Raw genomic sequence first — 21,935 nt, 5'->3', positions numbered from 1 at the left:
TTCACGAGAGATGAGGATAAGACAAGATAATTACACTGGGAAAATTGAATACAGCACCGTTGCTAAATAAATGGAAAATTGATACAATATAATGAAATGTATGCCACCCTGGCAACATTTTCCCCATTAGCCATAAAACAACCCATTTGAATAGATACATAAATAAATAACCACAGACGCGTATTTGTTCAGTTGAACAATGTCGCCCTCTCGTGGGGAATGATTGGGTTTACAGCTTTAGGACGTCATGTGATACAATTACTAATAGTAATACGAATGCATGCATTACGTTCTTCAACGATTTTGTACTGATTGAGGAGATTCTGCTCCCCATTAGTACATGGAGCTATTCTTTTAGATTTGGTGTCAAAGAAATGTAGAACTTGAGTTGTATTAGCGTTTTCAAGATGTTAAAGGTGACGAATGTCAAAGACACTCGGCTTCCTTTGTTTAGCTTTTCCTGTGGGCGGTTTCTGCAAGAAGTTTCGACACTTCTGGGAAGAGCCCAGGACACATTGACTCCATAACCCACAAGCCACCGCGAACAGGCGAGCGACGCCCATTCCTTCCTCTCTATGACGACGATCTTCCGCCAGTCACCCAATGGTTGCGTCCAATAAGATGATTGACGGGCAGATGACGTGCTCCCATTGGTTTCTATGCGGTTTCCAGGAAGTGTAAGCCGGCACATGGAACCACCTCCTACATGTGAGCCCAGTCGGCGGCACCACGCGCGGCGTGCGGAGGAGAGACACCGACCGGTCGGAAAGGCAACGTCATCCCTCGGACCACCGACTCGACGTAGAGTAGAAAACAGCGAGCGGAGCGGCGTTGTCCGAGGCAGGTAGGCACCCATCTTTGTTGTTGTCCCTCCCGCCTCTGATTTAATCACTACCGCAGTCGTCGTCGTCGAGTGAAGCGGAGGAAAGTAGGTCGAATTAGGTAAGAACAGGGTGGACTTTAGGGCCTGGCAGACGGTAGGCCTGTTAGTTCTCCGCGCACTTTACTGAGAGAGATAGCCCGAGTGGAAGCGCTCCTTTGCCGTCAGTCCGAGCTCCCGTTACAGGCTCGGTGCCATAAAGGACACCGTGCCATTTATTTCGCGAGGTACGCGGCGTTGAACGTCGGCCCAGCTTGCGGGTGCGTCACGATCGCCGCTCTCTCGTAATAACGCTGCTTTCCCCACATTTTAGGGGCTGAACAACCACAGCAGAAAGATGGCGGACGACCCCAGCGCGGCGGACAGGAACGTGGAGATATGGAAAATCAAGAAGCTGATCAAAAGTTTGGAGGCCGCCCGTGGGTAAGGACGCTGTGTCGCGCGTTTGCCCGAGTGGCGAAGGGGGTTAGACGGGACGTTGCGTGGCCGCGGTGATGAGACCGTGTCCGGTCGCAACAGCTGGACATCGGGGCCGACTTTGGGAGTGGTTAGCTTAGCTTTGCTAGCTTTTCTGTCGCTGCTAGTCGGCGGATCGTGGTCTCATTCAGCGCATCTGTACTTGAATGAAAAGGTGGTGTCGGTCTGGCTCACTTGGCTGACACATTTTTTACACGCCGATGAGAAATACGGCGCGTTGAGCGCAACCGGAGCACCGGGGCTGGCCGTTATAAACGTCTTCTACGGATGGAGGCCGCCATGCTTATCTTCTGCAAGAGAACTCGTTCATGAAAATGGAAATTAGGCCGAGCTGCATAGTTGTCATTGGTGATGTCACGCGGGGAAATGAATTCATTGCGTTAATATAGTAGTTTCGTCGTAATCAATGATTTGGCAATGGTATAGATGGTTAAAAAAACAAAAAATGTGATCCAGTCTATTCAGTGGTGGTTTTGAATGATATAGCCCGGGCAGCCCGCCTGCCAACTGTTGCTACCTGCCAGACTGCCGCTGCTTGCTGTTTCAGCCCACTTGTATGGTTAGTCAATGGGCCGCGGACATCATGTGTTGAGAGTTACAACCCAGTGCCATGCAATTGCAGCCACCCTCCCCCCGCTCCCTTTCTCTACCTTGCCAACCATAGTTTATCTGGATCAATCTAATAATCCCATTATCTTATTCACAGCTGTAGACTTCCAACTCATTTAAATGGGGAGGACCGGCACACCGCCCCACCCTCATAGTAATGTCCTCTTCTCTTTAGTAACGGCACCAGCATGATCTCCCTCATCATCCCACCTAAGGACCAGATTTCCAGAGTGGCCAAAATGTTGGCGGACGAATTTGGCACAGCGTCCAACATCAAGAGTCGCGTCAACAGACTCTCGGTTCTCGGGGCCATCACCTCTGTGCAGCAAAGACTAAAGCTGTACAACAAGGGTAGGTGCCACATGTGCAACCCAAGCACAATACTATTCTTGCCATTAATGAGCTGTTGTTGTTGCTGTTTTATTATACGTTACCTGTTGAGTGATTGGCTCAATGTAAACTGAAGCAGTGTTTCCCAACCACTGCCGTGGGAAATAAATTCATCAAACTCAACTTCTGCTCAAATGAGGTCTCTGTGACGAGATGTTTGTTACTCTACTTGCCCTTGGGCGTTATCAGATCTAATCTCTTGAAAAAGTACGCCAGTCGTCAACAAGTCTCCCTTTGCTTACGTTTATATCGAAGAAAGTATGCTGTGCTGAGAAAGCGGAGCAAGTAGCGCTGAGCAAATTTTCCGACCTGTTGCCAGCGCTACGAGTTTCATGAAACAATTGTATACAAGTACGTGTAGATATATTTAAAAAAATAACTGTTCCCTGGTTTGTTTTATCCTCTGGGTGGAACAACCAGTGTTTGAAATGTAAACGCCACGATCTGGTGGCACGTTGGCGAAACGTTTACGTGGCCGAGCCTCTGCCAGATTGATGTTACGTTTTTAATGGATGTCTTTTTTTGTCTGCAGTGCCACCCAACGGCTTAGTTGTGTACTGCGGCACTATTGTGACGGACGAAGGGAAGGAGAAAAAAGTCAACATCGACTTTGAGCCTTTTAAGCCAATTAACACCTCCCTGTATCTCTGTGACAACAAGTTCCATACCGAAGTGGGTTTTGAGCGGAATCGAGCGTTTTCTCTCCCTTTTGACCTCCTTCCGTTTGGTCTCTGACACGCTCCTTTGTTATTTTCTTATCTTTCAACAGGCATTGACGGCCCTGCTCTCTGATGACAGTAAGTTTGGCTTTATTGTGATTGACGGTAGTGGGGCGCTGTTTGGCACACTGCAGGGGAACACCAGGGAGGTGCTGCACAAGTTCACTGTGGACCTACCTAAGAAGCACGGTCGGTACCTACACCACAATTCTCTCACGGCAGCCACGCTTCTATTTGCGGCGAGGCGTCTCTCATCCTTCTGCCGCTTGACTCTCCTCCCCCAAAGTTTGACTGTGGCCCTTGCGCTTTGCTTCAGGCAGAGGAGGACAGTCGGCCCTGCGATTCGCTCGTTTAAGAATGGAGAAGAGGCACAACTACGTGAGGAAAGTGGCCGAGACGGCCGTGCAGCTCTTCGTATCCAACGACAAGGTCAACGTGGCGGGGATGGTTTTGGCCGGTTCGGCCGACTTCAAGACTGAGCTCAGCCAGTCTGACATGTTTGACCCAGTAAGTGTGAGCTCTCGTGCTAGGTTAGCCTTAAATCATCACGCTCGTTATTTCCTTATCGTCTCTGTTAGTCTTTTGTCCTCATCTGGCAAGGATTCCAGAATTCAATCCAAATACTATTTCTCAAACTATTGTTTGCTTGCGACACCGCTGTCCAACAGAACACTCATTAACAACTGGATTTGTCTGTTTTAAATCAATAGAGGTTACAGGCCAAAGTTCTGAAGTTGGTGGACATTTCCTACGGTGGAGAAAATGGTTTCAACCAGGCCATCGAGCTATCGGCAGAGGTGCTCTCCAACGTCAAGTTCATCCAAGAAAAGAAGCTAATAGGTAGGTTGTCTGAACACGACGGTGCAGCAACTTCCAGAGTGCTCCACGGGAGACCCCCAATTTTCTGCAAGGGTCACTCGCCGCCTCCCAATATAAGACCCTTTTTTCATAAGATTTTTTTCCCGGTTCGGCAGGACGATACTTTGACGAGATCAGTCAGGATACGGGAAAATACTGCTTTGGAGTGGAGGACACGCTGAAAGCCCTGGAGATGGGAGCCGTGGAGATCCTCATAGTCTACGAGAACTTGGACACCATGCGTTACATTTTGCGCGTGCACGGGGCCGAGAGCAACGGAGCCGAGAACGGTACGCGGAAGACGGGCGGCGATCTCGGCGTGCGATCGCAGACGGGCTCAACCTTTCTTTTCTTTGGATTCCCAGACGAGAAGACTTTGTACCTGACGCCGGAGCAGGAGAAGGACAAGTCCCACTTTACGGACAAGGAGGTGAGGAAGGCGGGTTTGCGCTGAACCCTAGCCAATGGCCAGTTGGCCAGTCAAAGCCTTGAATTCCTTTTGACTCGGTGTCGACAGACGGGCCAAGAGCACGAGCTGATCGAGAGCATGCCGCTCTTGGAGTGGTTCGCCAACAATTACAAGAAATTTGGAGCCACGCTGGAAATCGTCACAGACAAGAGTCAAGAAGGATCTCAGTTTGTCAAGGGCTTTGGAGGCATCGGCGGTGAGTGCTTGACTTGATTAAACCGCAATATATGACAACACGGCAGCAGGAGTACCATAGTCTCTTTTTTTTAATCAGAAACCAAGAACAAACATACAGTACGGCCTTTTGGATTGATTCGTAATATGACAACATGTCAACTTTGTCTCCCTCCAGGTATCTTGCGGTACAGAGTGGACTTCCAAGGCATGGAGTACCAAGGAGAGGACGACGAGTTCTTTGATTTGGATGACTACTAGGTAGTCAGGGACTGATATATTAGGAGAGAGATTTAAAAAAAAAAAAGCAAAGGAAGGAGGAATGAATGAAGAATTTAGGAAAGAAAAATGCCACCTCTTTTGCAGCAAGTGAGGGGCTCAACTGTGTCGACCACAAAATGACAGCCAACTTCCAATTTGCTTGTTGAATCCACAACCTTGCACATACATTTCATCCGTACACACATTGACGAGCGCATCACACAGGCTGAAGAGGAGTGGGTTTTTTTTCTTTCTTTCTTTCTCCCTCCCCCCCAGAGAGGGAGAAGGCATTTCCTGAATCGATCCCTGCCTTAGAGTGCTGGTTCCTTCCCCTAGTCGGATTGGATTGGACTCAACTCAACTCATTTTCCCCGTCCCCCTCCATTTTGAATGAACACAACGTCAAAATCACCGTTCTTTGCCGCCCTCAACCCAGTTGGAAGATGAACATTTGAGTCTACAATGAAATAGAGAAAAAAAATGAATTTTCCTTTTCTCCCATCCCCGCTGTCCTCCAGGCTTAAATCTGTTTCCTTTCATTTTTACTGGCAACCGCTGCTGTTGTATTTTATGAGCGTGGGGGATTTTTTTTTTTACCTGGGTTTCTGTGGAGAGGGGGACAACGTATTAAAATTTGAACTGCTGAAAACCATTGCTACCTCCTCATCTCCTGTGCTCTCGCAAATATCTGTCGTCAGCCTTTTCGGAGAAACCTGAACATTCTTGTTTCCCAGTTTTCAGATGTGATGTATGCGTGACTGCACATTCTTGCCAATTTTTGGAATCCACATTATCCAAGTTTTGTTGACAATGCATCCCGTGTTTTCAAAATTTCAGCAGCAGAAATCAAAGCTTTTGGAAGTACACCTTGTTTGATTTGCTTTACTACCAAGATTAAAACCCTCCTATTTTTGACCATCAATCCCAACATATATTCCACTAGTAAAGGTGTGTTTTTCTAATGAACTATTATTATGCCTTGTGTACCTATAACGATCAATGTTGAAATTGGCACTTTCTTTTAATGACTTTGCGTGGCGAAACTTAATTGTACTTTGATATGGATGACAATTTTGGCCCTGAAATGTCAGTGCAACTGACACAAATACTATCCATGCTCGTCGTATCCACGTTTTCTGTCTGATCCAAAAAGTAGAAAATCAATTCCCGATGTTGTTGACTTTATCTAAAAGTGTGTGAAATCGAGCGCGAGATTTGTGCCAATTGCACACGGCATTAAAATGACCGAGCATCCTCACAATAAGCGATGCGGATGATTGATTTTGCTACGCTAGTGCCTCGTCTTCGGGATAGCAACAGCATCTTGTGCAAACGTCCTTTTGTTTGGGGGAGTCACCGGGGAAAGCCTTAGTAGCGCGCTCGGCCAATAAGCACGCGACGAGAGCACCTAACCGCGCCCCGTTCGGAAGAGGTCGTCCAATCAGAAAGGTGCGTCAGCGCATGGGCGTTACCACCCCCCACCCTCCCTCTCATGCTGTGCTAGCCAATGCTGAGAGCTTGAGCAAAGCGAATGACGTCTCTGCATTTGCGGGCCGCCGACGCAGGGCTGGGTTTCCATTTTCAGAGCGAGTTTCGGGGGGGATCGTCAACATGGAGCCGGAGATGGAGGACAAAACGCTGGATCTGATGGTAAGATCCGCTTCGCGGCGGCATCGCCACTCCGACTCCCGCGGTAGGAACGCCGTTCGCTCGCTCACGCGTTCGAAAGGAAGAACGCCAAGCCAAACGGTTATCCGGAGAGCCGGAGCAGAAAAGTGGGGAACCGGGAATCGGAGGGAGGGCCTGAACTAAATGATCGCTACATTTCGAGTCCAATTAAAGACAACTCGCGCTATCACCTATAGAATTTATGCTCGTCGTCGTTGTTGCCGGGCCGCCAGCGACGTGTCGGATCGGCTAGGGCTGCCCGTTCGCGGTGTCGACGCCAGATCGACACAGCCGTCGGCCGAAGACAGCGTAGGGATCTCGGGGTAGTGTTCACTGCGGTGACGCTGCGCCACTCCAACTGGGCCCTGCCTGCTCACCTAGCCATCCAGCTAGCTCTCGGCTAAGGAACGCCGAAGTGACTCAAATGTACGCTTCTCTTCCTAAGCTTGTTTTGCGATGATCGCAATGGCGACTGCGGGTCCGCGGCCGCGTCCAGTCGTCTCCGATGCCTCCGGGAATGTCGCTAAAATGATCAGAAAGCCAAGCTTGGCTGTTTATATTTTTGAAGTGCGTAGAAGGAAGTGCGGTGCTGTTTCATTCATCTAGCATTACGCTTGGCGAGGTAGCAAGTTGCTATGTAGCTACATAGCATAGGTGGACATGACATTCCTGTCCATATCAAAATCGACATTTATTTCAGACACAGTCGTTGCCAATAAAGCATCATGCCGATTAGTTTCCAACGTCAGTGCCTGATGTGTTGTTTATTTAGTCGATCTACTGCTGTTTCTGACAGACCACCAAAAGCTAGGTTGTCGTTAGCTTTACAATACTTACTATTGTGTTACCACAGGTATTATTTATCTACTAGCCCAATGTGAATTCCTAAGGTCGGATAGCGCTTTTTGATCCGTAGCACATGGTTGATTTAACGATGATCTTTTTGATTCACTTTGGTTTGTTTGTGTAGCTTCGTGAGGTTGAACCAGAGTTGCCGATAAAAATAGTCTGTTGACAGAGGTTCCCTACCAGGTATACTAACTGAACGATTTCACTTTGAAATCACATGTAATGTTCTTTATAAGACAGCGATCGGCCAAAAATGCGGTGCAATTGTCACCTTATTGCTGGGCTGACACATTATGAAGACCAGCCACTTGGTTTCCCTCCCAACACAGTAGCCAAAAGTTCTACTCGCAGAAACTGGAGAAAGTCCTTTCTCTTGTAGAAGGTCTCGATCCTTTATAATTGCTTCAATAGCAGCCAATTTTTCTAAACCTTTAATTTTCCAGTCTATTCCCAGAAGCCGTTTCCATTTTGGATCTTTGGGCATTTGTGGTGTATATTAAAAATACTTTTGAGTATCGCGTTTTCCAAGTTCAGGTGTTTTTAGATTCCTTTTTGTATATTTCCCCATATTTCTCGTGGTAGCATTATTAACTGACCCCTCATGGCCAACAATTGTTGGGGCTCTTTTCCTGCCCCCCAAAATAAAATCAATCAATCATCTAACAGTCCTGTGTGTATCTGTTAGCGTTTTTGTGTGTGTGAGGAGTTTGTCGTCCTGCCTTCACTGTGTGTAGCTCTAATAGTGGTTTCTCCCCTCAATTCAACTCCTTTCCTCACCTTTGATAGACACACACTGGCAACTTTCCCCAACGAAACCTGATTTATTTATTAATATTTCTGGCGCTCGGACGGCACCCGACCTCCCGATCACTTTCGTCCACGCTTCATTTGATGAACATGTTCGACTCCTGCCATTTTTCCTCCTCATGGTGTCCCTTCCCTCCCCCTTTCCTTTACTTTGACATCTATTTCTCTCTCTGTCATCCTGTCCACTTGGGTCTCCCCCCAACTTCCCTCCCCCCATCTCCCCCTCTCTTTCTCACACAGTGCTCTATGCCTCGCTCTCTCTGGCTGGGCTGCTCGTCGGCGGCCGAGAGTTTGTGTGCGCTCAGGTGCCTGCAGAGCATCCCCTCCAGCCGGGCTCACAACCAGGTTGTGCCTCTCTCTCTCTCTCTTAATTCCGCCACTCCTCCCCTAAGATGAAGCCCCCCTCTTCCCCCCAGACCTCATTTTGGACATTTCTTCTTGCATCCACCTGAACCCCGTACCCCATCTTTCCCATTTGAAGCGCACTGCTCTCAGGTCCCCCCCCTCTGTGTGTCCTGGGTTTCTGTGGAGAGGGGGACAACGTATTAAAATTTGAACTGCTGAAAACCATTGCTACCTCCTCATCTCCTGTGCTCTCGCAAATATCTGTCGTCAGCCTTTTCGGAGAAACCTGAACATTCTTGTTTCCCAGTTTTCAGATGTGATGTATGCGTGACTGCACATTCTTGCCAATTTTTGGAATCCACATTATCCAAGTTTTGTTGACAATGAATCTCATGTTTTCAAATTTTCAGCAGCAGAAATCAAAGCTTTTGGAAGTACACCTTGTTTGATTTGCTTTACTACCAAGATTAAAACCCTCCTATTTTTGACCATCAATCCCAACATATATTCCACTAGTAAAGGTGTGTTTTTCTAATGAAGTATTATTATGCCTTGTGTACCTATAACGATGAATGTTGAAATTGGCACTTTTTTAATGACTTTGCATGACGGAAACTCAACACTTTTAATTGTAATTTGATATGGATGACAATTTTGGCCCCTCCGTGTGTCGGGACCCCTCCCCGCTGAGCACACGAGTTTTGCTCAACGGTAATTGAGCGCTTTTAGAAAGAGATAAACCTCACCGGTCACGAGCGCTCTACTCCGCGATGAAGACATTTAGTATCATTTGATTCACCTGACTGAGCATTTAAGAGAAAAAAAAATGGCCACCTTCATTCTTCTGCCTGGAGGCATGAGGGCGAAGGTGGAGAGGGTCTTTTTTTAATTTATTTTCAAACCCTGAGAGACGACCTGCTTGCCTGTCTTGCCTGCCTGCCTGGTCAACCTTAGTCCGTTTTTCCACCTTCCCCTCTACTGTGCATGGTCCTCCACATCAGCGAGTCAACAAGACCATCTTGGCTTTGCTCTGGGTCTCGCCGCTACCAAATAATCATTCTTGTTTTGCGTCGATGTCTCCGTATTGACTGCCGATGATTTCAGTTGTTGTTGGTTTTTTTGTGTGCAAAGCGTTGATAGGGGAAGGGCGTGATTATCCATGGGGGAGGTTGTATGGCATCGATTGTCGCGTTGTGAGTGACATCTTGAAGCCGTTGAGGTCGTTGGCCGTCCAAACAAAAGGAACATGCCTTCATTATATTTCATTATATGGACATTTTTGTCAGGCGTCTTCGATAGACGTCACTTAGCGAGCGGTCGAAGAGTCGTGCGTTGGAATTAAATCGCATCTTTTCAAACTTGAATAAAGGTAGCGCCACATCTGACTGCGAAAAATACTTTTTGGAAATCTTGCATTTTAAAACTGCAGCTTGAACAAAGTGCCGAGATAAAAACTTGCCTTCATGCCGTTTTGTGCGTCTGCAACATGTCAATCATAATTTTGTGTGCCTATGAAACTGCCACCGACGTCTTCACCGATGTCATATTTGTTGTCGTTGAAATGAACGCACTAAATAGCGATTAATCTAGTACTATTTTAGTTTTTTGTGACTATAGTCACTTTCTGCCGTTCTCTAATATTGTGCCTGAGCTGCTATGAAATGGCCAAGATATTGTTTGATTTAGTGTGCTTCATTGGCATCGTCTGCAATAAAGAATGGTTGTTGGTGGGGATCGGGTTGCCCTCCCTTTGTGTGCGGGTGTACATGTCATGCGTATGCACGCAAGTGTCGCTCGTCTTGGCTGTTTTTGTGGCACTTTTTTTGTCCGGCTCTTAACCGCCGCCGTCCCGACGCGACCTGCCGCTTTTAGCGAGAAAAAAACCCATTGTCATCTGTTTTGTCCCCTCTGAACAGAACACGTCGGGGATGGAGTCACAGAATCTAGTGGATGACCTGTCGCCAAAGAAGAATACGGTTCTCAAGGTATCTTTTGGTTCTTCTTGTCATTTACCGTGTCCCTCAAAAGGGTCGCTACGAAGCACAAACTCGGACTTGATATGCTAACGGTTTTTCCTCTTTAAACAACGAACGCCACCTATGCCGAGGTTTTTCGTATAAAAGATGAGTTGGCATCGTTGCGGGTCATTGAAAGGTCTTGTCTCTTCGCAGCTCAGTAACGGTCCCGTGGTGGGTTCCCGTAAACGCCCGTCCGAGGGGAACTACGAGAAGGAGAAGGAGCACTGCATCGCCCTGTTTGACCAGTGGTCAGAGGCCGACCAGGTGGAGTTTGTGGAGCGTCTGATATCCCGAATGTGCCACTACCAGCACGGCCACATTAACTCCTACCTCAAACCCATGCTACAAAGAGACTTCATCACGGCGCTGCCAGGTACCTCAAACGACGCCCAACTCAGTTGTCGTTCTCCCTTCTTGTCTCTTTCGTTGACAATAACACATTGAACGATCTTCTCTTTTTTTCAGCCCAAGGCTTAGATCACATAGCAGAAAACATCTTGTCTTTTCTGGACGCGCGTTCGCTTTGCGCGGCGGAGCTGGTATGCAAGGAGTGGCAGAGGGTCATCTCCGAGGGGATGCTATGGAAGAAGCTCATAGAGCGCATGGTCCGGACCGACCCGCTGTGGAAAGGACTGTCGGAGAGGCATCAGTGGTGAGTGACATGGAGCACTGCTTGGAAATCATCATTTCGCTTTGGTCGTCGGTTGAAACTAATCCGAGTTTTTTTATTTCCTCAGGGAGAAATATCTGTTCAAAAATCGCACATCCGAAGTCCCGCCCAACTCGTATTATCACTCCCTGTATCCCAAAATCATCCAAGACATAGAGGTAAGTGGCATCACTTGAATATATATATATTCAATATTTTTGAATGGCTTCTTTCCCTCCTTCTCCAGACAATTGAAGCCAACTGGCGGTGCGGCAGACACAATTTGCAGAGGATTCAATGTCGCTCGGAAAATAGTAAAGGGGTGTATTGTCTCCAGTATGATGACGACAAGATCATCAGTGGCCTTAGGGACAATTCCATCAAGGTTGGTGTTCCTTCCGTACGTCCGCTTTTCACGCCATTTCCTCCATCCCGTGTGCGGTCGATTGGTCGCCGGTCTTTTGGTCGCGGTCGATTGGTTGCCCCAACCGCGACAACGGGCGACCAAAAGACCGGCGACAAAAAAAGGTAAAACAAGACGGTCTACGCATCAATAAAAGTCAACAATGGCCATGAGCAGATTCACTGAGCCCACGTGTGAGTGTAGAAGAGTTTGTATGTACATGAGTTGTCCCCTTAGGAAGGGACGTCAGTTCAGTCAGGGTCTTAACAAGTTCTCCAACAAAAAACAATAAAAGTCCGGGAAATTTTGAGCTTTTCTTTAGCCTAATAATTAATAGGGCATTAAGTATGACTAAATAGTAATGCGCAGTTTGTATTTGGGGAATTTGAGCAACGATGTCAATGGTAATTATCAATAACCTTCCGGGCGACCAATCGACCGTGTACCGCTCCATCCAATGGTACTAGCGATGGTCACAACGTGCCTTCATTTTCACTTTTCATGGGACATAGTAGGACTTATCTGAAGGGAACAATGACGCCTCTAAAATAAACCAAACCACCAGATGGCTCCAAAGTATTTTGGGATGAGCACATCAACACGTAGTCAAGATCAACAGACAATAATGGACTCGTAAAAACTTAGCACAATTTCCTAGCCGTAAATAAGACGAGGTTTTCTGTCGTCGTGTCAGTAGTTTAAAAAGAAACCACATCCTTTTTAAATGCTAAATAACGTGTCTAAGATCAAACCCTAACGTGTCGTCGTAATTATAAATGAGCTTCCTTCTGTCCAGGACATCTGTAAAGAAACCTCAAACCATTTCCATTTAGGTCTTCACTGTAAATCAGTGTGTGTTTTTTCCACTGCTACACCGGAATCGTGAAGCCAGTTCAAACGTCTAGAGCAGGGGTAGGGGACCTATGGCTCAGGAGCCACATATGGCTCTTTTGATGGGTGCATATGGCTCTCCACTAACCTGTGAGGTAAACTATGGAAGCTGCTGGTGAGAAAGCGCAGGAATAAGAGCGTTACGTTGGTATTATGGCATTGACACTACCCCAGCGCCTTATAATCTTTTTTTTTTTTCATTACACTCTTTTGCATGGATTTTCTCATTGATTAGCAACAACGTAACAATGTTGTCAAAATAATTCAGAGACTTTTTGTACTTTTAAAGTGGTGAAGCGACTAAAAAAGGCACACATTTTCATTTATGTTGACTTTTAAATTCGGAGCATGCCTCTCAAGGATTAACATTTAAAAAATATGAATTGTTTATGACTCTTTCCATCAAAAAGGTTCCCGACCCCTGGTCTAGAGAATGGTCGCTTTCCTACCTTAGCCAAAAAGACGCGGGCAGCGCGAACGTCACCAAAGGAATGAAAATCTCGCAGAGCGCAACTCTCGTGACCCACTTAATAGTCCGGGCTGGGGGAAAAAAAGGGAACAGAAGGTGACGGAGGGCAGGAGAGAAGTAGCGGGACGGGAGCAAAGTGGCTTTGTCATTTTATTGTTTCCGCGGGAGTCTGGCGTGGACCCAGCAACGCCAGCAACGCCAGGAACCCTCCGAATGATTCTCCAAGTGCGCGTGTCCACTGAGGAAATGGGGCGTGAACGCGCTACCAGCGCGCCAATGACAAATAGCCTTTCTCTCCGTGACCTACATCTGCGCCCGAGCTCAAATCACCAACATATTTCCTTTTTTTGCTTTTCTACTCGCAGATATGGGATAAACAGTCGTTGGAGTGTCTGAAGATCCTGACCGGTCACACGGGTTCGGTCCTGTGCCTCCAGTACGACGAAAGGGTCATCGTCACCGGCTCGTCCGACTCCACCGTCAGGTAGCGAACGCGTCTCGTGGCGTGATGTCTATTGAATGAGAGTTTTTGAGTTTGAACTCTATGGGGTTTCATTTTTTTTTTTAAATGTATGTTTCATTTGGTAATACGGGTTGCCTTATTTTGGCAATGCCGGCTGACAAACGTTGTCTCGGTGGCGTTGGCCGACGTTTAGGGTGTGGGAGGTGACGACGGGCGAGGTGCTCAACACGCTGATCCACCACAACGAGGCGGTGCTTCACTTACGCTTCGCCAACGGCCTCATGGTCACGTGTTCCAAGGACCGCTCCATCGCCGTGTGGGACATGGCGTCTCCCACCGACATCAGCTTACGGCGCGTCCTGGTGGGCCACCGGGCGGCCGTCAACGTGGTCGACTTTGACGACAAGTACATCGTGTCGGCCTCGGGGGACCGCACCATCAAGGTCAACCATTTTGGCCCACGGACCCACCGCTTTCTGTCCAATGTCGACGTGACGTGTCTTTGAACCGAGCGCTTTTTTTTCAGGTGTGGAGCACCAGCACCTGCGAATTTGTCCGAACTCTAAACGGTCACAAACGGGGCATCGCCTGTCTACAGTACCGAGACCGACTCGTCGTCAGCGGCTCATCCGATAACACCATAAGGTAGGTTTTGTTCCTCTCGGAGCGTTTACGCTTGACTCGAAAGCTCCCCGTATGCCGTTTTAAAGCCTCTTTTTTTCCCCCCGTCACAGGTTATGGGACATTGAGTGCGGGGCGTGTTTGCGAGTTTTGGAGGGTCACGAAGAGTTGGTGCGTTGCATCCGTTTTGATAACAAGAGGATCGTCAGTGGCGCTTATGACGGGTAAGTCTAGTCCATGGGTCGGGAACCTTTTTGACGAAGAGAGCCATAAACAATTCATATTTTCAAACATTATTCCTTGAGAGCCATACTCATAATTTAAAAGTAAAAATACATGAAAATGTGTGCATTTATTATGCATTTCACCACTTTAAAAGTAAAAAAAAGTCTGAATTCTTTCAAGAATATTTTTTCACTGTTGCTAATCAATGAGTATCAATGAGAGTATGCATGCAAAAGAGTATAATGAAGAAAAATTATGATTAAAAAGGCGCTAGAGATAGTGTCGGCGCCACGGTGTGACGCTCCCATTGGTGCGTTCAGGGCTTAGGTGGTCTCTCACCAGCGGTTGCCATATTTTATCACACAAGTTAGCAGCGAGCCATATACACCCATCAAAAGAGCCACATATGGCTCCCGAGCCATAGGTTCCCTACCCCTAGTCTAGTCAATAGACTTCAAGAAGAAAGAAGATCGTGTGTCGTGTGGCGACCCAAACCGCGACGATTATACCGCTGTTTTTCCCAGTCTCATCATTGCGGAGATGTCCCCTTAATTCCTTTTGCCTGACAATTGCACATTTTTGTCATGTTTAGCATTGGCTGGAATTTTTCTGGAGTGCCCGACTTTACTCGTTTGTATTTTCAGTAAAATCAAAGTGTGGGACTTGCAAGCCGCCTTGGACCCCCGAGCACCGGCGAGCACGCTATGCCTGCGTACTCTGGTGGTGAGTGTTCAAACCCCATGTCCAAGTGTGCCGAGCTGGGCCTCTGGCCCGCAAAGGTGTGCTAGTTTCCAGCGTGACGCCTCGTCGTGCGTGTTTGCAGGAGCATTCGGGGCGCGTGTTCCGCCTGCAGTTCGACGAGTTCCAGATCATCAGCAGTTCTCACGACGACACCATACTGATCTGGGACTTTCTCAACGTGTCCACCAACGGCCAGTCCGAGGGACGCTCTCCCTCCCGCACCTACACTTACATTTCCAGATAGCAGGTAGGTCCAGTTCGGCCGGGTTCCATATTTCAAGCCCGCCTTCAACGGTACACAGTCGATTGGTCGCCGGTCTTTTGGTCGCCCAGAAGGTTATTGTTAATTACCATTTTAAATCGCTGCTCAAATTACCTAAATACAAACTGCGAATTACTATTTAGTCATACTTAATGCCATATTAATTAGGCTAAAGAAAAGCTCCAAATTTCCTGGACTTTTATTGTTTTTTGTTGGAGATCTTGTTAAGACCCTGACGGACGTCGCTTCTTAAAGGGACAACGCATGTACATACAAACTTTTCTACACTCACACGTCGGCTCAGTGAAACTGATCATGGCCATTGTTGCCTTTTATTGATGCGTAGACCGTCTTGTTTTACCTTGTTTTGTCGCCAGTCTCTTGGTCGCCCGTTGTCGCGGTCCGGGCGACCAAAAGACCGCGACCAAAAGACCAGCGACCAAAAGACCGGCGACCAATCGACCGCACACGGCCTTCAACAGTTCTGGTGCAGACCCGGTTAACGGAGCGTTTGTCTCTCTCCCACCAGGTGGCCGGATTTCCCGCCGACGGGCGCGTCAATGACGGAACGGAGCACCGCGTCTTCTCCTTCCTCTCCTCTCCGCCCCAATCGCCCGACCGCTCGCCCGCCTCCTCTTTCCGTCCGTTCCGCCCCAGCGCGAACGGACCCGTCGCCGCGTGGCCGTTTTGGATAGCGGCGCCGGCCGAGGACGCCCGGCCGGCCGGCCGCGGGACGGGAACGACGCCACTTTTTTTCCCCCCGGGAAGATCAGCCTCTACTAATTTATCTTTTGTAAACTAATGACAGACAGTATTAACAGACCTTCTACGAGTTCCCTTCTTCCGCCCCCCGACTTTTTGCCCTCCCGCCCCGCCAAAAACAGTCTATACAGATAAGGAATCGCTTCTAGTTCTATTTATATATACCACACACACACACACAGACACAGCGGCATGGACGGACGGACGGACGGACAGATGGACGGACGGAGCTGTCACACCCAGGAGAAAGAGACTCTTTTACTCGGCTCCAGGAAAAGAGGGGAAGGAAGGATAGGAATGATGGAGGTAGGGGGGAGTGCACGTGGGTGAGGCACTCGCTCCCCTCTTGGCCCTTTCTCTCTCAACCCCAAGCCCCCCCAATCCCCTTCATCATGATCCCCCTTGCCCAAAATGCACACTAGCTTGGAATACGGGGGTGCGCAGACGTGAGTGTGTGTGTGTGTGTTGCGCTCATGTACGTGGACTTGGCAGAAAAAGAAGAGCGTCAGACATGCATGTGAGGTTGTCGCGGATACGGCATCCTGGCACACTTCAGCTATTTTCTCCCCCCCTTATTCTCTTTAACTCTTGTGTTCTTACTGTTCTTCGATTCTTTTTTTTTTTTTTTAAATTGTTATTTTTCTACTTTTATTTCTGTATGTTTCCGGTTCTCGGCGCAAAGTTGACCCCGGTCCCCCTCCCCGCCTCGGCCCGTCTCTCTTCCAGCGCGTCGGTCGGTCCGCGCGTTTCCCCCCCTCACTCCACCCACCGTTGGTCGAGCTCGCTTTGGTTACGAGAAGCTGGAATTCATTCAAATTTAGTTGTCAACGGACGTGTCTCGTCTAAAATGGTGTTGTATATTAAAATGATTTTTTAAAGAAGAAAATGACCTTATTGTGAATAAAGTACTTGACAGTGAGTGTTGAGCCAACCGTAAGACGTGAGGACGACTGAGTGTCTGTTGTTGCACCGGCCGCTTTTTGCCCTCTGCACGCCAAAGATGATAAAAGATAAAAAAATGTAATTTCTTTTCTAGACCGGACGGAGTATAGATGAATGCGTTGAAAGCTCTCGCTCGGAACTCTCTTTGGGTTTTTGTTTTATGATATTTCCGTCAAGGATTTTTAATGCGAAAGGATTGGACTTTTGGAAGAAGAAAAAAGCCCTACTATACATGGTCATTTTATTTATTTTATTTTTAAGAAAACAGTCTTACTATACATGGTCGTATTTTTTAAAGAAAAAAAAGGCTTACTATACATAGTCATTTAAAAAAAAGAAGGAAAAAAGCCTTGCAATACATGATCGTTTTTAAAAGAAACAGCTTTACTATACAGTCAATTTTTAAGAAATATAGCGTTACTATACATGGTCTTTTTTTTAAAAGAAAAAAGCCTTACTATATATACATGGTTGTTTTTTTTGAAGACAAATGCCTTACTATACATGGTCTCATCTTATCTCAAACCCACACAGGTCCAAGGACATCTTGCAAACTCTACGAGGTGGACGTGACCTGGATACGAATCCAGAACCCCAGAACTGTGAGACCAACGCACTAACAAGTCACACCACCGGGCTTTATAAGTAAAAGGAGCTTGACTATAAATGTTCATTTTGTATGTATTTATGTTTTTAAAAGCCTTACTGTATATGGTCATTTTTTTATTTAAAAAACAGCCTTACTATACATGGTCATTTTTAATGGAAAAAAAGCCTATGTCGTTTTTTTTAAGAAAAAAAGCCTTACTATACCATGTCGTTTTTTAAGAAAAAGCCTTATTATACTATGTCGTTTTTAAAGAAAAAAGCCTTACTATACCATGTTGTTTTTTAAAGAAAAAACCTTACTATACTATGTCATTTATTTTATTTTTTAGAAAAAAACTTACTATACTATGTCTTTTTTTTTTTAAAGGCCTTACTATACTATGGCTTTTTTCTTTTAAAAAAACGACATAGTATAGTAAGGCTTTTTTTCTTTTAAAAAACGACATAGTATAGTAAGGCTTTTTTTTCTCTTAAAAAACGACATAGTATAGTAAGGCTTTTTTCTTTAAAAAATGACATAGTATAGGAAGGCTTTTTTCTTAAAAACGACATAGTATAATAAGGCTTTTTTAAAAAAAAATGACATAGTATAGTGCGGCTTTTTTTCTTAAAAAAACGACATAGTATAGTGAAGCTTTTTTTCTTAAAAAAACGACATAGTATAGTAAGGCTTTTTTCTTTAAAAAAACGACATAGTATAGTAAGGCTTTTTTTTTTCTCTTAAAAAATGACATAGTATAGTAAGGCTTTTTTCTTAAAAACCGACATAGTATAGTAAGGCTTTCGTAAAAAACGACATAGTATAGTAAGGCATTTTTCTTTAAAAAATGACATAATATAGTAAGGCTTTTTTCTTAAAAAACGACATATTATAGTAAGGCTTTTTCGTAAAAAACGACAGTATAGTAAGGCTTTTTCGTAAAAAAACGACAGTATAGTAAGGCTTTTTTCTTTTAAAAAGAACGACATAGTAGAGTAAGGCTTTTTTTCTTTTAAAAAAACAACATAGTATAGTAAGGCTTTTTTCTTTAAAAAAACAACATAGTATAGTAAGGCTTTTTTTCTTAAAAAACGACATAGTATAGTAAGGCTCTTTTTTCTTAAAAAAACGACATAGTATAGTGAGGCTTTAAAAAAAATAATAATGACATAGTATAGTAAGGCTTTTTTCTTTTAAAAAAGTGACAGTATAGTAAGGCTTTTTGTCTTTAAAAAAACGAAATAGTATATATAGTAAGGCTTTTTTATTGAAAAAAATGACAGTATAGTAAGGCTTTTTTTCTTAAAAAACGACATAGTATAGTAAGGCTTTTTTTTCGTGAAAAACGACATAGTATAGTAAGGCTTTTTTTCTTAAAAAACGACATAGTATAGTAAGGCTTTTTTCTTTTAAAACGACATAGTATAGTAAGGCTTTTTTCCTTAAAAAACGACATAGTATAGTAAGGCTCTTTTTTCTTAAAAAAACGACATAGTATAGTGAGGCTTTAAAAAAAAAAATGACATAGTATAGTAAGGCTTTTTTCTTTTAAAAAAGCGACAGTATAGTAAGGCTTTTTGTCTTTAAAAAAACGAAATAGTATATATAGTAAGGCTTTTTTATTGAAAAAAATGACAGTATAGTAAGGCTTTTTTTCTTAAAAAACGACATAGTATAGTAAGGCTTTTTTTTCGTGAAAAACGACATAGTATAGTAAGGCTTTTTTTCTTAAAAAACGACATAGTATAGTAAGGCTTTTTTCTTTAAAAACGACATAGTATAGTAAGGCTTTTTTCCTTAAAAAACGACATAGTATAGTAAGGCTTTTTTTTCTTAAAAAACGACATAGTATAGTAAGGCTTTTTTTCTTAAAAAACGACATAGAATAGTAAGGCTTTTTCTTTAAACAATTGACCATGTATAGTAAGCCTCATCTCATCTCATTTTCTGAACCGCTTTATCCTCATCAGGGTAGCGGGGGATGCTGGAGCCAATCCCAGCTGTCTCCAGGCCAGAGGCGGCGGACATCCTGAATCGGTGGCCAGCCGATCTTAGGGTACAAGGAGACGGAAAACCAGGCACAATGTATAGTAAGTCTTTTTTTCCTTAAAAATGACCATGTATAGCAGGGGTGTCAAACTCATTTGGCATCGTGGGCCACATACGGCCTAGGGAGATGTCAAGTGGGCCGGACCATTAAAATTATACCATGCTCTGCTATAAATAACCAAAAGATCATGTCTTTCCTTTGTTTTGGTGTAAAGAAGCACAAGAACATTAGGAAAATATTGAAATTTAATGAACTATCCTTTTTCAAAACATTTCATGAAACACCTCATATTTCCTTAGACAAATGTGCAATTGACTTATCATTCACAAATATGCATTGCAACTGATCCCACTGATTGTACAAAGGCACAAAACTTTAATTGGTACTGAAAAATATAGTAATGCACTTTAAGATTAAATGAGACTTTTAAAGACAGGAATTTTTAAACCACTTACACATACGCATATAAAATCTAAATGTAATCCCTGCGTGCACCTTACAAACTAAGGAGAGTGATTTTAAATGTGTAATGAAGAAAGTATTCGCCTGTCCTGTAAATCTGTAAACTTCATACATGAAACATACATACACATACAATACATACTGAAAATTTATGGAGTTGCTGCTGTTTTCAGTCTGTCACAGTGATGCGGCTTGTCTTCTACTCTGATGGAAAGAGTGCGCCCCTTAGTCGATAATCCATGAATTGCATCGAATTAAAAATATTAATTCCATGTCTTTTATGCATTTTTTCCACTTTCAAATTATCCTGCAGGCCTGATCGAACCTCCTTGGGGGCCGGTTCCGGCCCGCGGGCCGCATGTTTGACACCCCTGCTATATAGTAAGGCTTTTTTTCGTTAAAAATGACATGATATGGGCGTGGTCTATCTTCAAGGCAGCTGTATAAATTAGGCACATCCGCTTTGCCTCGTCTTCTCCAACAGCCATGTCCATGCTGATGGCCGTGTAGCACGGCAACGAGGTAAGGCGTCGAGCCATTTACTGGCCTATGTGCATTTTTATCACGCTACCGGCAGATTTTTTAGGAATCAATTGAGCAAAACCGCCAACAAATCTGTAAGTTTAATGCCAGGTTGACCGCACCGTCGACAATTTAAGTTTGGGCTCTGTGCCACATGTGACAAGCCATCTTAACATTAGCGTCACGACAACGCTTTCCATTTGACCACGTCAAGCGTCGTCTTGATGTTAATACTAAGAGATCTATAGTCTGTTTTCTCCATTTTCGAGTCGTGTATAAAAGACTTTTAGTGGATTCAAACAAAGCCGAGATATCAACGGACAGTTTGTTAGGTAAAGGCTCACTCCAAAATGATGTATGTACTGATAGTTTTCACTGCGAGTGCTAAACAAATCATTTTAATCAAAAATGGTTATGCCAACTTTCTCCTGGCTGTTAACTTCAGTCTGTATATTTAATCGCCTTGTCTGGAAAAGGGAAATTAGCACGGAGCACTCACTAACTTATTTTCATTCTTTATCTTGATCATTTATTGTAAGATTTCTCTTTCATGTAATAATTGTTTGTCAACTCCCAAATAGCTTGGTTAAATCAAGATGCAGCTCTTCCCGTGTGCCCCAGGACACTCAAACCCTTGAGGTTACAGGTAAAACTTATCCCATCTGTTGAATCTCCAGTCTCTGTATATGACAACTTTTGCTTTTTTTTTTTTGCACACATCAGGTCCATGTCCAGGTGATCTTCCCAGGTTGCCCACTTGAAGATGATGCCTCTCTTGCATGATGTGGCGTCTCTGAACTCTGTAAGATTTCTCTTCCTGTATTAGTTATTTGGCAACTCCTAAATAGCGTTAAATGAAATTTTCCCCGTTTAGCATCATCTTTGGTCTTCTCATCAAGGTAAAACTAGATTTAACAACAAAAATGTAAGTATTTGTTGAATCTCCAGTGTCTAAACATGCTAACTTTTGCACACATCAGGTCCAGACTTTGGAGGGTCTCCAAGTGATGCCTCATCTCTGAACGCAGTCTTCTGAGAGGTGAGTTTATTGTTGAATATCAAAGTATTCATCCAGATCTATTTTATTGACTAAATTTACTCTCCCTCTTCTTAGGTGTAGTCCAGAGTTTTCTGGCTCATGGTGACCAGATCCTTAAGGTACGGAGGATCTCACTTCTTTTCTTCAGTCAGAAATTTTAATAAAAGAGATTTGAGTGTCATTTGTCTTTGTTGAAACACTTGGAGAAAAAAGACCCAAGACCCTCAATGGTCTTTTTTTTCCTTTAATTTTTGGTGTTTATATTCTAAGTGTTGATTTTTTTATTATAAGTCCTGTTGAAAATTTTCTAAGTCTTTTAAT

At 44.8% G+C, this 21,935-nt stretch overlaps 2 protein-coding genes and 1 long non-coding RNA gene across 7 annotated transcripts; all 3 read left to right on the top strand.

Annotated features, from left to right (window-relative positions):
- The first annotated feature begins 675 nt into the window (after nt 1-675).
- On the top strand, nt 676-5,769 carry LOC144082698 (eukaryotic peptide chain release factor subunit 1). Of its 3 annotated transcripts, none has more exons than XM_077609991.1 (11): nt 676-844; nt 1,194-1,303; nt 2,142-2,317; nt 2,889-3,028; nt 3,126-3,153; nt 3,392-3,582; nt 3,786-3,915; nt 4,050-4,223; nt 4,299-4,363; nt 4,451-4,598; nt 4,755-5,769. In XM_077609991.1, the coding sequence occupies exons 2-11, from the start codon at nt 1,218-1,220 to the stop codon at nt 4,835-4,837; spliced, it is 1,221 nt and encodes a 406-aa protein (XP_077466117.1). In that variant the 5' UTR covers nt 676-844; nt 1,194-1,217; the 3' UTR covers nt 4,838-5,769. The 3 variants fall into 3 exon arrangements, with proteins under 3 accessions (XP_077466117.1, XP_077466116.1, XP_077466115.1); XM_077609990.1 differs by having other exon boundaries at nt 3,126-3,264; XM_077609989.1 differs by having other exon boundaries at nt 3,126-3,264; nt 4,050-4,363.
- A 563-nt stretch (nt 5,770-6,332) lies between these two features.
- LOC144082574 (F-box and WD repeat domain-containing 11-B) lies at nt 6,333-16,947 on the top strand. The gene is made up of 13 exons (XM_077609827.1): nt 6,333-6,487; nt 10,423-10,491; nt 10,678-10,897; nt 10,990-11,176; nt 11,262-11,352; nt 11,421-11,558; nt 13,302-13,420; nt 13,593-13,842; nt 13,926-14,044; nt 14,134-14,244; nt 14,890-14,968; nt 15,069-15,233; nt 15,778-16,947. Exons 1-12 carry the CDS (start codon nt 6,449-6,451, stop codon nt 15,228-15,230), a joined length of 1,584 nt encoding a protein of 527 aa, XP_077465953.1. The 5' UTR covers nt 6,333-6,448; the 3' UTR covers nt 15,231-15,233; nt 15,778-16,947.
- Nucleotides 16,948-19,399: 2,452 nt separating this feature from the next.
- LOC144082576 (uncharacterized) lies at nt 19,400-21,877 on the top strand. 3 transcript variants are annotated; one of them, XR_013303280.1, is made up of 6 exons: nt 19,400-19,631; nt 21,157-21,221; nt 21,299-21,377; nt 21,450-21,500; nt 21,556-21,614; nt 21,690-21,877. It is a non-coding gene; the product is annotated as an uncharacterized LOC144082576 (long non-coding RNA). The 3 variants fall into 3 exon arrangements; XR_013303279.1 differs by lacking the exon at nt 19,400-19,631 and adding an exon at nt 20,513-20,575; XR_013303281.1 differs by lacking the exon at nt 19,400-19,631 and adding an exon at nt 20,682-20,907.
- The last annotated feature ends 58 nt before the right edge of the window (nt 21,878-21,935 follow it).

The sequence above is a fragment of the Stigmatopora argus genome, chromosome 9, assembly GCF_051989625.1.
Source record: "Stigmatopora argus isolate UIUO_Sarg chromosome 9, RoL_Sarg_1.0, whole genome shotgun sequence".
In the NCBI taxonomy this organism is placed as follows: Eukaryota; Metazoa; Chordata; class Actinopteri; order Syngnathiformes; family Syngnathidae; genus Stigmatopora; species Stigmatopora argus.
The sequence above is the reverse complement of the archived record's forward strand: the minus strand, read 5'-3'. Positions and strand labels throughout refer to the sequence as shown.

What these genes read in the sequence shown, in the direction of transcription:
- LOC144082574 (XM_077609827.1), top strand. Translation starts at nt 6,449, where the DNA reads ATGGAGCCGGAGATGGAGGACAAAACGCTGGATCTGATG. An exon ending in AGAAGAATACGGTTCTCAAG is followed by an intron (nt 10,492 to 10,677) that starts GTATCTTTTGGT and finishes GTCTCTTCGCAG; the next exon opens with CTCAGTAACGGTCCCGTGGT. An exon ending in TATGCCTGCGTACTCTGGTG is followed by an intron (nt 14,969 to 15,068) that starts GTGAGTGTTCAA and finishes GCGTGTTTGCAG; the next exon opens with GAGCATTCGGGGCGCGTGTT.
- LOC144082698 (XM_077609989.1), top strand. Translation starts at nt 1,218, where the DNA reads ATGGCGGACGACCCCAGCGCGGCGGACAGGAACGTGGAGATATGGAAA. An exon ending in AGTCTGACATGTTTGACCCA is followed by an intron (nt 3,583 to 3,785) that starts GTAAGTGTGAGC and finishes TTAAATCAATAG; the next exon opens with AGGTTACAGGCCAAAGTTCT. An exon ending in CCAAGAAAAGAAGCTAATAG is followed by an intron (nt 3,916 to 4,049) that starts GTAGGTTGTCTG and finishes CCGGTTCGGCAG; the next exon opens with GACGATACTTTGACGAGATC.